The 16,550-nt window shown below is 38.1% G+C and overlaps 1 protein-coding gene across 10 annotated transcripts in view; it reads left to right on the top strand.

Annotated features, from left to right (window-relative positions):
* st3gal4 (ST3 beta-galactoside alpha-2,3-sialyltransferase 4) overlaps positions 1-15,494 on the top strand; it is a 67,563-nt gene extending 52,069 nt beyond the window's left edge. For 9 of the 10 annotated variants that reach the window (XM_048263905.1, XM_048263901.1, XM_048263908.1 and 6 more), the window contains 2 exons: positions 13,826-13,978; positions 14,178-15,494. In XM_048263905.1, coding sequence (XP_048119862.1) covers positions 13,826-13,978; positions 14,178-14,267 — 243 coding nt within the window. In that variant the 3' untranslated portion in view covers positions 14,268-15,494. Of the gene's footprint in view, positions 1-13,825; positions 13,979-14,177 lie in introns of those variants that run through there. The other variant, XM_048263911.1, reaches the window with a different exon arrangement.
* The last annotated feature ends 1,056 nt before the right edge of the window (positions 15,495-16,550 follow it).

Below are 16,550 nucleotides of genomic sequence, written 5' to 3'. Positions count from 1 at the left end.
TGTAAAGCAGATATTACATCATTTCAATATTCCTACCAACTTTATTTTTCCCATTAAAGCTAAATCATTCTATTCCTTAGACTTGTTGAGTGTGAGTGACCACTAGGGAACTCCCATGATCTAGAGGTAATATTGTAATATGTAAGTCCCTAGGACATAGTCAAGTTAGTCTTACCTACTTACACCACCACCTATCCTGAAAAATTAATGGAATGTCATTTGACATTAAAAATAGCAGTGCTATCACTTTGTCACTTAATTTGATCAAAACATTTGCATTTACAATTAATTAACCAGTAGTCACTTCTATTTAAAATAACAATCAAAATATAATAAAGGTAAGAATAAGAGTAAATCATACTTTAAATTTGCTTAACAAAGTATTTACCTACTTACCCTGAGATGTCTTAACTACTGTAACTCTGTACCTAGTCTGGGCATCGTTGGGTATCAGGTGGGCTCATCCATAAGAGTCCCTCATCATGGTTTCCTCATCAACTCCCTTTGATAGTATTGGTATACCCCTTCTCCTGTAGAATTCTCTAGGCCTCCTTAAAACTATGCTATTTCACAAGGGAAGAGGTAGGCATGCTCGTTGGGCTCATCCTTCAGTGCCTGGGTGTCTCCTCCCTCTCCCTGTCCTGTTTCTTTTGTTCACTTCTTTGACAGTCAAAACAAACTGATGATTGTCTTGCTTCAGATGTCCATTCTCACATGATGCCTCCTCTGTAATTGCCTCTCACTCTGCCTTAGTTATTCCCATCTTGTCTGAATCTCCACCCCCACTGACGTTGAGATTGTGGCTGCCATGGGCTTGACTGTGCCCACTATAATAGGTATCCATAGGCCAGTAAACTGACAGGTTTGGGAACACCTGTGATGGTTGCTCCTACTGCCATAGTGTTGAGGATGGTGCTGCTACTGGTTTTCCCAGACTTGAAGCCTTAGGTCACCATAGGTGCCTGTATTGTCTTTTTGATGCTGCAAGCGCTTCCATTGCACTTCCAAGTTCCCTCTTTGCTCTCCAGCTTGCCACTGTTGCCTTAACAAAAGCCTCAGAGTCCTTATCTCTTTTCAGGTTGTTGCTCAGCACTGTTGTGCTGAACTTGCTCAGAACTCTGTCAGGACAGGGAGTACTTGGATTAACCCCTGCACATCAGCATGTCCTCACACGGCTGGTAATGAGCCTTTCCCCCCTTAGATATAAGAGGCAGCATTACATTTACTGTTTAGCTGGAGGGGATGAGGAAATCATGCTGCAGGCAGATTGTAGTATTTACTAGATTACTCTCTATCTATCATCTACTTTATCTTGCCCTTTTGTAATTTACCATTAACTGTACATTTTATCCCTTATATCTTCCTATAACATCTGCATCTATTATTATTCCTACAGTTATGGTCACTCACTCCCAAGTCATCTCCTTACTTCTGCCTCTTATCTCCTATTGTATTAATCTATCAAGATGTCAAGATGTTTTTGAGCATTTTAAATACCTCTTTCTCCTACTATTTCCACTATGACTTACCTATTCTTCTTTATAGCTCTACTATTGTCAATTTTCATGTAATCCCTGACCTTTGTAACAGTGCTAAATCCATGAATTATTGTATAGGCCATAAATCTGTATATTTCCTCATTCTCTCAACCACTTTTCTGCAACACTTTTTCATTGTACTGTTTACCCACTGATTGGTCTCTTTAACTATCAGAATGGGGAATTGCACTTTACACTAAGTCATTTTACTTTAGCCTGGGGTTTCTGTAACACTACTTATTACCTTATACAGTAGGTGACTATCAAATTTCCATACTTACTTGGTTGACCATGGCATTCCCTTTACCATTAGTCAGCTTACCCAGTTTATCTAAACATTACTAGAGTAATTATCTTATAGAATTCTATAACTTTGAAGCTCTTACTGTCCATACGCTGCATTCCACAGTGAATGGTCTAATATATTATGCCATTCCTCACCACCAAAACATACTTCCTGTTAATTTTATCACTTATTAAAGCCATTAAAGTATAATTCCCCAGTTGTCTCCATGTATTTTTATATCCTTTAGCACTGTAACTTTATCAAAAGTGTAATATTAAAATGTACTAATGAATTTTATGAAATTAACTGTATCATACCTTATCATACCTCCTCTCAACATTCAACATTCATTCTTGAATTTCCCCTTTGGGATAAATAAAGCATCCATCTATCTATCCAACCTCTAGCTATAGGTAAATAAGTATCCTTAAACCTTTCCTTCAGTATACATATACTATAGTACATATACGGTCTCTAAGTATAAATCTAAGTATAAGTGTAGGCTAGATATACTTTAAAACCCTTATGTATACCAAGTATAAATCAATTTACCATTTCTATGATTTTTACACAAAAAGTTTAAGCTATGCATATTCTTAGTTAGAAATAAATAGACCCACAGTACATTTCACAAACTAATTTTGCTAAGGAAGTCACTACTCAGTTCCCTCTGTACTGAGCCCCCATAAAACCCCAACAGCAAATGAACTAACACCCCATATAACCCTATAACCACTTAATTATAACAGTATTATCTAAATTATAATATAGCTATGCAAATAACAAATGATACTCTAGGGCCAAGCAGCTTAGCACCACTTTCCATCAAATAACCCCTCAGTGCTAACAACAATTGCTGCCTTATACCATATGATTCTTCAAACCATTTGACAGGTAGAAACTAAATATCCCCAGAGATCTTCTGAAACCATCAATATCCCCTTCATCTAGATTGTTAAATATAAAGTAGGAATCCAAAATGTTTTAAGTCAGTCAGAGTCAGTCTTTTTCAGTGTCACCTTATTTCAAATATTAACCTTTTTTTTTTTATTATTATTATCATATGTCAGGTGATCTTGGCTTATGCAACCAGTGATGTGGACAATACAAAACCCCTTTTCCAACTCTTAACAAAAACAGGACTATGTGGAAAGGCTATAACCATAGCCCATAAACCTTTACCACATAGCAGGACAGCTCTAAAACCAAATGACCTTGCCCAAACCACCTCTTCAGAGCTAAACAGTCACCTGTACCTTTAACTGTAAATGTACATGGAAACAATACCTGATATTATTGTATATTAACACCCATAACACCACAAGGTATGATGTTACTCATAACACACATACTCATCACACACATACCACAATACACCAAACATATAATAATAGTAATATGAGTTATTGATAAACCTTATTGAGTTCCTGTATATGTCTAGAACATTATCCAAAGGAGTCTTAAATTCAATTATTTTCCCCCAATAACACTGTGGTGCTCCATGAACTATAATCCATCACAAAATCTTTCTTAAGCATACCTAAGCTTCAACAATGTTACCATGAACCAAATTAACTTCAATACTGCTATCCAGTGTAGTAATGCCAGTTGCTGACCCAGCTTTAGCCTAATAATGCCAACAGCCATCTGAACCTAATAATACTATGCAAACCTAGCCTAGTCATGCTAATAGCTAAGCTATTTAATTTAGACCTATTATTATGACCGCCGCTAGCGAAGCGGTCATATAGGGATTGTCAAAGTTGTGTTTCCCCCCCCCCCCCCCGTCATCTACTTCCTGAATTTTTGGTCAACGATACCCGGGACACCGAACCACTGGGACACATGAAATTTGGTGGGTATGTAGCCCCACTAGACTTTTACGGAAAAATTTTGTTTTGTCCCGGGTCCCTCCCCCCCCTGCTGGGCCCCGAACCATAAAAAAGCAGTTTTTCCTAAATAACTACCTGAACCGTGGGCACCGAGGATGAAGAATCTTTATGGTATGTTGGTCGCAAGGGCCCACATCAATCTGGCCCATAATCACTCATTTGTGATTTGCACCCCCCCGGTAAAAAATGAAAATGCAATATTATTCTGCTTTAATCGCCCCTATCTTCAGTTAAGATGTTCAGAACTGCACCAAATTTTATTTGTATGATTGACCTGGCATTCTCTGGGGGTATGCCAAGTTTCGTAGAATTTCATCCATGGGGGGATCTTAAAAAAAAATAGATTATGTGTATTTAGTGACTGTACACTCATTGGCCTGTAGATGGCGGTGCACACATATACACATGCACACACACACAAGCACCCACATACTATCGGTATTAGAACGGCCAATACATAATTACAAATTCAGTAGGATTAAAAGAAAGCCAAAATATATATTCATCATCATCATCATGGCTGCATTTCCAGTATTGGCGATAAGTAGTCGTTTGTCCACTAGATGGCGCATCGTTGCAGTGAGACGTAATTTTGTTGGAAGTTAAACGTTTGTTGGAATAACAATGGACGCTTCCTACAAGGACTATAGTTTACCGCAGAGAACGTCTAATAAGGATAGGATGACGTTCACATGAAATGTAATTCCCATTTCTTCTTGAAGCCGAAATAAATCTGAGGATGTTTATCGGACATGCTTGGTTTTTACTGCAGGTATGTTAATCTTATAATATCAATAAGGACCTAGGTAATGTTACCCTTAGCGTTGGTTGAGTGATGATGGAGGCCAATTTGATTGATTGCATTTGTAGAAAACTATAAATGCGGTTATACCAAGCAAATTGATAGCAGCACTGTAATTGTATCTTTCGACTGTCATTTGTTGCATGTGCTACAAAAATCATTCTGTGCAATGGAAGATTTACCAACGTTATAATCGGTCTGATACAGTTTTGCCTATACATCGTGAGACTGAGGCGCCTGTTTATTTTGTTTTAAAGTGCGCAGGGTGTGAGAGGGGAATCGATGTGCTTTGATTCCAGCTTGGTAGTTGTAGTCTGTGAAATTAAAAAAAGCATGTGTGTGTGAAGTATCCAAACAATGACACCTTCATTTCATTATGGCTGCTTTAGCAACACACCTTAAGCTACTGTGTAGTGGGTCCCATTTAGAAGTGTCTACTTCATTCGCTTTCCTTGACTCATGGAGCTGCGTGAATTTTATTACAACTTTTAGCCCGCGATATGGCAGTTTAAGTCCGCTTGATACTGTAAGGCGTAAGCCATTGGTTTCAAAGGAGATTTTATTTGTGTAGCCAGCATAGCCTATTGACAATTTATGTTGTAAATAGGCCTACCTTATAAGCCTACCTGTAGCTTAGGGAAGCTAACAGCTTTCTATTAGGATCTAGTGTGTTAGTTACAGTTTTGTCATAACTCCCTGATGCATTTTTGCATTTAGAATAGCCAGAGCGTGAACAATATCGGGTGCCTATGGACTAGGCTTGGTGAACCCAGCCTGATCTGCCCACTATTTATTTTTTGATTTCTTAAAAGATTGAGGTTGGTCTTAGCCTGGGTGTTCCCATGCTGCCTTGCGCGCGATTTGATTCTCGCTGCTAAGGCAGCCTGGAGACCATGGAGCAAATTTTCGCCTGAGATAGGGAACCAATCACAGAACAGGGGGGAAAGCAAGACGATGATGAGCTATGCACAGACGCATTTGATAGACATCCATGGCACCCAATAAACGGATCTGGGCATTTTTTTCAAATACGAGAAAATGAACGTTTGGTTCCCAGACCACGTCTCATTGAGAAGTGGTGGCGCTAGCCAGGCTAGGTTGGTCTGGTGAAAGCCAGACTAGCCATGGACCTCAGTTACACAATGCAAGGGAACATGAATCAGCCTATATTTGCACGAACAATAACGGACAACAGCTCTTCAACTTTGGCCCGTTAAAATGTGTATGAACACTCTAGCGACGCATTTCATCAAGGCCCATTTGGACATGTCAGTTATTTGCACCACTAGATGTAAAACAGCATTTCGTTTCAGACTACTGTTACTTAATTTGTGCATTGACAATAAAGTATTACATGACCTAAAGATGACTAAAATCTTATGTAGAAGAAGAAACATTCACAAAAAATCCATCCATCCAAAAATGACCTTTGTTTTTGATAGCTGTTGAAAACGGCACGGAACTGACAGAGATGTTTTTGTTTATAAATAAATAAATAAATAAATAAATAACATTATGCTGATACCTTTTGCTTTTCCCAAATACAATGTAGCCTACAGGTGTAAGTGACCTTTCATCAATCCAGTTGCAATGGATGAACTGTGATGAACTGCCCTACTTGTGATTGTTTAGAGATGTTAAAGGTTTTATAACAATGCTACATCTTCTTTGGCTATTCTACAATCTATTCACCTTTTCAGCACCAGTAAGCTACTCTCTGTGCAGCCGCACACACACACTCAGGCATGCCAAACAAGCATACACAAAAGTTTCAAGAGTGGGGGATGGAGTAAAATATGGAGACAAATTGAAGTGTGATTTATTTTCGCGGAACGGATGTACAGGACTGAGTGGTGGTCATATTTTGTACCGCTATGCGGTACATCTAGTTAATACTACTATCATGATCATCATATCCTTAACAATGCTAATTTAACAGTTGAACCTACCACCTACTGATAAGCTAATATACTGTATATCATTAGTAGGCTACCACTAATATAACCTATCAATTGTCAACATACTACTAATACATAATATATCTTAGTCAACACTGGACACAACAACACTTTTCCAACACCTGGAACCGCCATCAGCGTTCATCCCAAATCCTGTATCTTAAAACTCTATATTTAACCATGATGGGCCTACTTACATGTATGCATCTGTCAGTTGGTCTACTCATCCACAGCATAGCACAGATGTGATTTTTCCCACTAACTCTCTCTATCTAATAATACTCTTATTATAAACAAGGCTAACTTGAAATGACCTTTTAAGCATAACAGAAACCTAAAGAGACTAGCCTACCAACCTATACACTATTTGACTACTACATTATTGAATTATTTATGCACGTAAGCTATATGACTAAAGTATGTAAACACTAATATCATTTGCCTTTATCCAGTATCATGAAAATCTTTTAACATGGAACTGTAGAGTCTTATAAAGAAAATCAAAAACTAGCTGAACTGTATCTGTATCTCTCATTATTGCAAATTCAATTCTTTTTTAAAAGGTCAAAGTGACTATGACAGTCTCAGTGTCAAGCAATGAAACTATTCCTCTTTTGCCTTGACCATCTATTATGGCAATATTATATTCTCAGCAAGCAGCACTCCACTTCTGCGGACAACTGCCCACTGTAATTCAGAACCATTCTGTTCTGGCGTTACCAACCTTTCAAAACCATTTTCCCACTACCACATTCTCATTATCAACCATTTCTAATATTTTGATCATGGAAGACCAAAACATTCAACCCAACACTTTGCAGTATTAAACATTCCCCAAAAATCTTTCAAAGTGAAATATTTTCCAATATTTCCCAGTTCAACATTCCTTAACCATCTCAGACCTACATCCTTTGTCCCCAGCATTTGCTCTGTTTACACAAGCCCCCACCTTTTCCTATTTCAACCAGCAGCTCCTCTGCCTGGTATCACACACACACACACACACACACACACACACACACACACACACACACACAGCCTCTTCTCCTTAATCACAAGTTATGCAAGTATATGACGTCTTTTACCAATGCTCTGCCATGGACTTCTAATTCTACCAGCAACATATACTAAAAATCAAGTATACTTCCATTCAACACTTCTTTGTATTCTCTTTTAGCTTTACATCCACAACTTTTACACAACATTATTAAACATTATTCCAGGCACCAGGTGCCTTACTTGGCCATCCACTCGCTCTTGGAGTGTTTCAACTTCAACTTATTCAGACCTGATATCAGATATCAGCTGTACTCAACTTGTTAGTATATTATTTCCTCCACATGCAGACCTTTCAGTTTTTCACATGCAAAACTGTTACTTTTATCTCTCTCATTCCTTCTCATGCAGGAATTGAGTTAGTTTTCCCCATGCAAAACTTTTTCATATGGTTATAGCATTCCTTCACATGCAGGAATTTAGTAGTTCTCCACATGCAGAACTTTTGATTTTACACATGCAAAATCATTTCCATTAGTGTACACACAAATGCTTACCATAATCTGCAGTATTAATCCCTTGGTCTTTGTTTTAGCAAGATTCTTTGACTGGAGGACGTTTTAGACAAGTATTCATAACTCCGTGTACAGCCTGATCAGAGGAGTCTAGCTGCTATTAAGCCAAAGTTGCTCACCTTAGTTTAAGTTGCGCATCAGCCTCTCCCCTGACCAAACCCAGCCTCTGAGATGATGCCTAAATATTCCATTCCATTCCATTCCATTCCATTTATTTATTCCAACTCCTGGCTGGCTCGCCAATTATGTGGTGTCAAATCCACATTAAATAATACAACATCAAAAGAAGTCCGCACACTGTGGATGTATACTGCAGATGATGGCTTTAATGCACTCCGGAGCATTAGTGAAGCAAGCAAGTAAGTGAAAGCTAAGCTAAGCAAAGTGAGCAGTGAGCTAAGTAAGATAACATCCTCTGGCTGTTGTCCAGCCTTTATACCCCTTCAAGTCATCCCAGACAAGACACTCTCTGTTTACAGATAACTGACCAAGTAACGTATGGTACTTCACCTTTGCCCTCTCATCCTGTTATTCATACATTCTTTAGGTTTTGCCATTCTTTAGGTTTTGCTTACATTTCCTGGCACCAAACCTTGTCTATGCCATTTTCTGCCAGGCCTGCTCTTTCACTTAAACCAGTCTTCCTTTCCCACACTGAACATACTACAGACTTCAGTTTCACAAAACAATGAAATTACACAGAATAAAGATACTACATAAAAGATATATAAACTAAAGGATATATTTCTATAAAGGCCACGACACCCACACAAAGGACTACAGTAGCAAGGAGAATTGTTGCACCTAAATGGCAACCAGAGAAAGATGATCAATGTCATCATATTAACATTTTGTGATTAAACTAACCAATAAGAGGCATGATTTTAAACAATGTTATCAGTTATTCCATTAAGTCCCATGGCAGCATAGAACCCAAACGATGAGTCAAGTAACCTTGAAGGTCCTTTTTAATGGTTTAAGTCCGTAATTAGTGTGCTCGCTGAAATCAATACACTATTGTTCTTCTTAAGTTTTCTTATTAGTGTGCTTGCTGAAAGCAGCATACTATTCTTAAGTTTTCCTATTATTATTATTCCTGTAAGCCAGGTTTTTTGGCCAGCTTCTGCTCCAAGACCTTTTGGGATATCGTTTTTGGGATATCGTTACTCAGGGTGCGATTTGTAGGGGGGATGGTGAGGATTTCCCCCCCTCTGGTTTTCCTATCCCTACCTCTGCTAAATTATTTTTATCGTCGGGGGGGGACAACATTTATCCCCCTCTGCCCCTCATATTGATTAATGCTACTTCATATAAGTAAAGCGCTGCAACGTGAGAACAGTCTAGTAGGCTAGCCTACATAATAATCTGACATCAGAAACGCACCGTCACCGTCAGCACTCATGCTGCTGACACAGTGGCTGTGTGATAACTTAATTTGGCCTTGATCGTGCAGGACTTCAATGGAATGTTCAATGGAATGGCTAGGTTCAATGGAAAAATTAGCTGGACAAATGAAAGAAAACGAGAAGGATTCAGTGAAGCATAATAATGTTTTAGAACCTTCAAAATTATTGATCAAAATTAAGCCTATTGTCCGAAGGAACTTACATTAAATGAGGAGATATTTGCTGAATGTCACAAAAAGTGTTACAGAAATTGCTTGGCATCGCTTATTCAATGGCTCTCTACCGAAACACCTGTAGTTTGCGGAGGACGAACGAGAAAGCACTCGTTTGATAAATCAGCCAGTAGTAGACAAATAACTTTTAGAAATAATCTGTACTGCAAAAACGAATGTTGGTGGGTATTTAAATATATATCTAGCGGGTGTTTTAACAGCTGCAAGAAATAGAAGCTTCATGGTCTTTATGTTCTGGTTCGTAAATTATTTTCATAAAACTTCAAGTTGCCCTATAACTTTACTCTCCAAACTCTTCACTGCACTGTAGGCAATTAACTGACAGTATGATAGGCTATTTATTTTTTGTAGGCTACAATAAACACATTTATTTTTTCAACTTTTGCAATATTACGCACTTGGCTACTAAACGCAAATCAGCAGGAGAGGGAATGCACGTAGCTTACGCAACGTGTAGCGCAATGTGTAGGCTATTTGGTTACCAACTAACACTGTTAGCCAATTCACTAACTTAAGACTTCAGTGCCATCATATACAACGTTTTTTTACACAACAAATACAGAAAGTATGGAGGCAGCAAAAGTAGAGAAGTCATTTCAGAAGGGGCAAGAACAAGGTGAATTTGTATGCTTGTCAAAACGTAGTCCTACCCTGCATTAGAGGAGCTGATCATCATACCAAGCACACTCGCTGTTTAAAGTCATACACCACGTAAACTAAAACTAAAATGTTACAAAGGTGGCAAAAATAATATAGGGTATTATTAGCCATGACATTACTAGGCTATGAATCGTTGGTTCATTTTTTTTTTTTTTGGGGGTTACAAACTTATTCAAAATCATCCCCCCCTCTGGTTTTTACACAAATCGCACCCTGTCGTTACTGGTCCAACTCTGGAATAGGGGTGGGCGCTATGGACAAAAAATAATATCTCGATATTTTTTGTGATTTTGACGATAACGATAATTAGTCGATATCCTTTAAAGAATTGTTTTTGTTAAAGTCTGAGTTATTTTACAGCCCATTATTTATGAATAGCATCATTAAAATAATAAACAAACCTGTGACTTTTTAACCAAATCAACCAATGCATTGTCACTCTGACACATTTCCAATTCTGCCCCCACTTGTGTGTGTGGCAATGACATGGTCTAGCCAGCTACATTAGAGAAGATGAATAGGCCTAACAGTTTCCCAAGAGAAAGTCTGAAGCTGAAGTTCCTTTCAAACTTTGCATAGGATTCACTGTAAAACCAAGCAGACCAACAGAGTACATCTCAGTTATTTCCTTTGATGTTAAGTTTAAGAGCAATCATAGGCTAGCATTCCAAGTTACAGAATAGAAATGAATGCATTAGCTTATGGCTAATGTATATGAGAAATTTCATAGAGATGCTAACGGTTAGCATAATCGGTAACCGTAGATATTTAGAGCGAACTTCAGTCCATTTACAAGAGTTACATAGTTCTTTGTTTACAACTGACTATTATGTTTTCTCTCCATATAATACCGTGTAGGAAAAAACGTGACCTGCATAAAATCCCAAGTATACTCTTGCTGCACAAAATAAACATTAGGCGTGCGTGTGACAACATTGTGACCCACTAGTGATCACGTGACACTTGCTCTGCTGCAGCCAGGGGCTTTTCCCGCGTACACCTCCTGGGAATATATGAGTCTTCAATGCGTGATCAAGTGTTTTTCCCCCATAAGTAAATTTAAATACTCGATAATGTCAATTTGCACATCGTTAAAACAACAATCACGATATTATCGCAAACGATATATATCGCCCACCCCTACTCTGGAACATTTTGTGGAAATTGAAGATGGCATCACTGACCCTTGTCATTCTTCCGCCATATTGGATTTATTAAAGAACTAAACTAACCTTTCACAGGTCACAAATTTTGTCCGATCTTCACGAATCTTGGCGTACATGGTCTTCAGACCATGCCTCACAAAAGTTACCAGAAGGATTTTTGAAAGCATTTGCCCGTCACAGCCAATCGAAATCAGCGGCATAGCCACCAAACAGTAAGTAGGGTCATATCTCAGCAACACTTTCACGTATCGACACCAAACTTGGAATATGGAGTCGGGACCTCATCCTGAGGATGCGCAATACATATGGTGTCTTGGTGCTTTAATGACAGGACGTAGGCTCATATCTCAGTGACTGGGGGAACAATGGGAGTGTGGACAATAATCTACCTGGGAAAGTTGGACCCAGGAAGGACTTTACTGGAAGCATTTCAATGCTAATAACTCTGGCCCTGGTAGAGAGAGAGAGAGATGGAGAGAGAGAGAGTGAATATCCTGCCTTCTAACAGGGAGGCTACACCAGGCATGTAACTGAAGTGTTCCGTTTGCGGAACATGCTTCAATAATTAGCTTCCACTATAATAAACGGAGCTGGCTACACCATTGCCTCTGATGTGCCGCTGTCAGGCAGTCTGTCTATTAAAACATATCTTCACTGTCTCTTTTGGCTGGAAACACCTGGAAACCTATTAATGTGTGTCCATTATGAGAATAGTTTTTACATTCTAGAAGTAAGAATAACCATTTCCATTGAGAAATAGACCCCGTCTCCCCCTCTCCTTCCTTGTAATTTGCACCAGGGTGCAAGCAAGGTGTGTGTGTGTGTGTGTGTGTGTGTGTGTGTGTGTGTGTGTGTGTGTGTTCCGAATTCCGAATGTATTTGAATTTCAATCTCCCATATCATTGAGGCAGTTTTGCACATTTTGAATTCTAATATTACTCGAGGCCAAAATAAAAGACAAGGATATTGACAGTCACATATTATGCGCACACCTTGTATACCGTAGGTACAGATTACAATATTCCATTTTTAACCCTTTTTTTGAGTCTGTGTCCCAACAACAAGGAAGCACATATTTTTCTGTCAAAAAACTATCAATGATGACCATGAAAGCAGCGGTCTAAGGTCTAAAAGCTCTGGGTTACACTGGTCCACTCAACGTGTGACTTTCTGAATCTGCCTTGATAATTATTCTACTTTGTCTTTTATTACTTTTTTTACTACTTTTGCCTTTGTTTTTGCTTACTAATTATTCTTTATTTTTAAATGATTTTACCTTGTGTTTTATGTTTTCTTTTTCTTTTTACCTTTTAACTATTCTTTGACTATATTGCCCTTCTATGCTTTTATTTGTTATTATTGTTTGGTTTTGTTTATGTAAAGCACATTGAATGACCTCTGTGTATGAAATGTGCTATATAAATAAACTTGACTTGACTTGACTTGACTGAAGACCAAAACTTGCACCTGAGCTGGCCTGTTTACTGAGTTTGTGTGTTTCACCCAAAGATCTTGCACATTTCCTGCTACAAATAAAATGAGCAACCGAAACTGCTTGTAGGGGAAGGGACTGAGTAGGGGATTTAGAACAGAAGTGAGGTGGAGCGCTGATCACAAAGAAGATAAAGCACAAACAAGGTCAGACACACAGAGCCCACACACAAACTGCGGGTAACAGGTTCATTTAAACCAGTCAAAAAGTGGGTGAAAGGTTTAACACAATAACCTTATTGCATAATAATTTAAGTAAATGGCAGATGACTACTAAACACAGATTGTAAAGGATGAATGTAGTACAGTATGTCTATATAAAAATATATAGACATACTGTCTATATGTCTGTGTGTGAGTGCAGTTTGTGGACCTGATCAAAGGTACGAACACGTGTGAGGACTTGGAATGACTGGACTAGGTGGCGAAAGTTACTGGAGTTGTGTGTTTGTGTGTGGGAGAGTGTACCCATGTACAGGAACAGCGTGGGTGGGTATCAGTGACTCTGCATGCGAGTGTGTGCTTATGGGGAAATCTCTCAAGGTTCTCAGTGTGTCATCTGCGTAGGTTTTCCAGAACCCCCCCCCCTGTCCCTCCAGTGGGCATGTGGAAACTTCTCACCATTCCCTTCCTTCAGCCTCCTCCATTAGCTAATCATTCACAGGGTAGGTGGAGGAGCTCAGTCAGTGTCTAATGTCACCTCCCCCCCATCTCTCTCTTCTCAGAAGCACCATGAGTCAGACCCACTCAGAGATGCTGCTGCCCCCTACAGTTTAAAAATGGTATTGCTCATCTTTCCACTGTCTTCTGTTTGCCCTCCAGAAACCCGTCCACCCAACCACTGGGATATTAGCTGTGTTCATAGCTCTGAACTACTGTGACGTGGTGCACATAGCAGGCTTTGGATACCCCGAGGCCAAGAACCAGAGGCAGCCAATTCACTACTTTGGTTCCAATACTATGAAATCTATGAAAGTAGGCATCTTCACTCTTCTAAATCTCAATTTATATGAATATCTTGCTCTTTTACCATACTAAATGAACGCTGTTGTTTTTGTTTTTTAATCTAATCTAAGGAAGTGAACATTGATTGATGATAATAGATAGTGAACATTGATTGATGATAATAGATGTCCCCACACCCTCATGAGTAGTCTCTTCCTGTCTTTGTCAGGATTCTTACCATGACCTTGATCATGAGTCACAAACCCTGAGGAAGCTGGAGGAGGCAGGAGCCATTTTATATCTTCATCCGCATTCCTGACACATACACATATTTATGTCAAGACACACACATATGCACAAACATAAGTGCCCACAAACACATTACACATGTACATACACACACACACGTTTGTACATCTGAGTTGAATGTCTCTCTGTCTCTTACCCTATCATTCTCTCTCCTCTGCATTGACAGATGTTAAGGGACATCTAGTCCTTGAGCCAGGCCCCCTTATTTTGTTCAATAGGTACCATTCAAGGGGAATAAAAGTCTCAGTGATTTTTGACAAGATATACCACCTAGAATTAGAAAATATGTGATATAATTGCATATTCGGTAGCTTTTTGTGTTTTATTAGCTTCATGTCCATTGTGAATAGGCTAATATGTTTAACTAATAAATATCTTCACAAAACCTCCACAATTGATTATTGCAATATTGTTTTGTATTGCAACTTCTCTGAAATGTTTTTGCATACATTTTAAGTACAGAGACCCTTAACACTGAATAAGGTCAGATTCAAATTTCTTCTTTTTGTTTTTCATTTTGGACATATTGAAATGCATACATTTCATGTTTCATTAGATGATGGTCAATTTACATATTTATACATAATATTTCAGAAAACCTTCAATACAAAAATATAGTATATTGATAGTATATATATATACTATATATATATATATATATATATATATAGTATACAATAGCATATAGTTTATTTTATAAAGGCAAGGAAACACAACAACAAACAATATCCCTGCATAAGCGTATAATAGACATACAGGGCGATTACTTGCCAAAAAATCACTATGAGACTTATTCCCCTCAGATGTTACCAACCGACCCCTCTGGCTCAAGGACTAATCCTTACATTTGTACTTCTGCACACATGAACTTGTGAATGTTTCCATCCACTAATAATGACACTTGAAAATCTACAGGTACATACACACTATATATGACACTCGTGAAAACATGCCCATTCTCTATCTCTCCCTCGCACTTCCACATGGATCGAAGTGTGAAACATTCAACTCCTACTACGCTGGACTTCCTTCTCTATCTCATTCTGGATGAGATCAGAAATAATACTGCAATTCCAGAATTGTATGTCTGATTTTAGACAGACTTTTAATAAGAATAATTTGTAATTTAATTTTTTTAAATGATTTCTTCATAACTTCTACCACTGGATATTTTATTCTATGAATTGTTTGAATTTATATTAAAATTAAATCAAATAAATATTTTTTTGGTATGCTGTTCTCGCTCATGTGTTTTCATCAACAATCTCTGAAAGGCAATTATAAAAGTTGACACATTAACATCTTTGTGAGTTAAAATGCTGCTGTTAATGACATCCTATCTTATGTCAAAGCACATGCAAAACTAGCTTAATTGCCGTTTTTCTCAATTGTGAAAGGTCATTTCTTGAAATTATGCCTCCAAAACTCTAAACACATTCGTAACGCCACACTCCAAACCAAACTTTGCCTTCAAACATAACACACAAGCACTGAAAAGTATATAAACTACAACATAGTCTTATTGCAAAAACTTTTTGCAATGAGTATATGGTGCATATATGTTTCCCCCCAAAACAGCCACTTTTCATGATGAGCACAATATAAACAACACAACAAATGTATACATTTTCAAAATGTATAGTTGCTCACTGTGTACAGCAGTAAAACTATTTATGTTGTCCATGTAAACTGGCTGAAGGACAAAGTATTTTAACCCAAAAACAATATTTTTGTTTTCAAATTTATTTGTTTGTTATATTTGTTTCCTCCCAGCAAGATATTGCCAGCTAAATCACATCGATGACATAATTTGAGGCCATCATTATGTCATAATTTGTTCCCATTGTGGCTTGTTAGTACTGCAGCTAAGGCCAGATTTTTACTAGAATCGTTCCGTTTTTGCAGAAAGCAGGACACTTGGCACAGTTATTACTACCCCTAGTGATCAAGAAAGTTATAAAGTCTATAAAAGCTCTTACACTTCATTTTCAGTGAAATCCAATATGGCAAATACCAAATGTGAAAATATTGACCATCTTTATTTGAAATTTGAAAAGTAATTTGATCACATGACAAACTCATCCTACCTTAAAGGTGTCTACTGTTCCACACTCAACTTTTTGACCATTATGAGTGACTAGTAGTGCACTTCATGTTATCGGAATTGTCAGTATGAACGCACTAATGCATTCAAATTAGGTATTGTAAGTGAAGTACTCATGCATTCAAATTAAGTGCAGAAGTACACTTTTAGGATACAGTGACAGTAATATCTCCATTGTCCTAATAGGCT

This window comes from Alosa alosa, chromosome 15 (genome assembly GCF_017589495.1).
Source record: "Alosa alosa isolate M-15738 ecotype Scorff River chromosome 15, AALO_Geno_1.1, whole genome shotgun sequence".
In the NCBI taxonomy this organism is placed as follows: domain Eukaryota; kingdom Metazoa; phylum Chordata; class Actinopteri; order Clupeiformes; family Clupeidae; genus Alosa; species Alosa alosa.
This window is presented reverse-complemented; position numbering and strand designations above follow the sequence as displayed.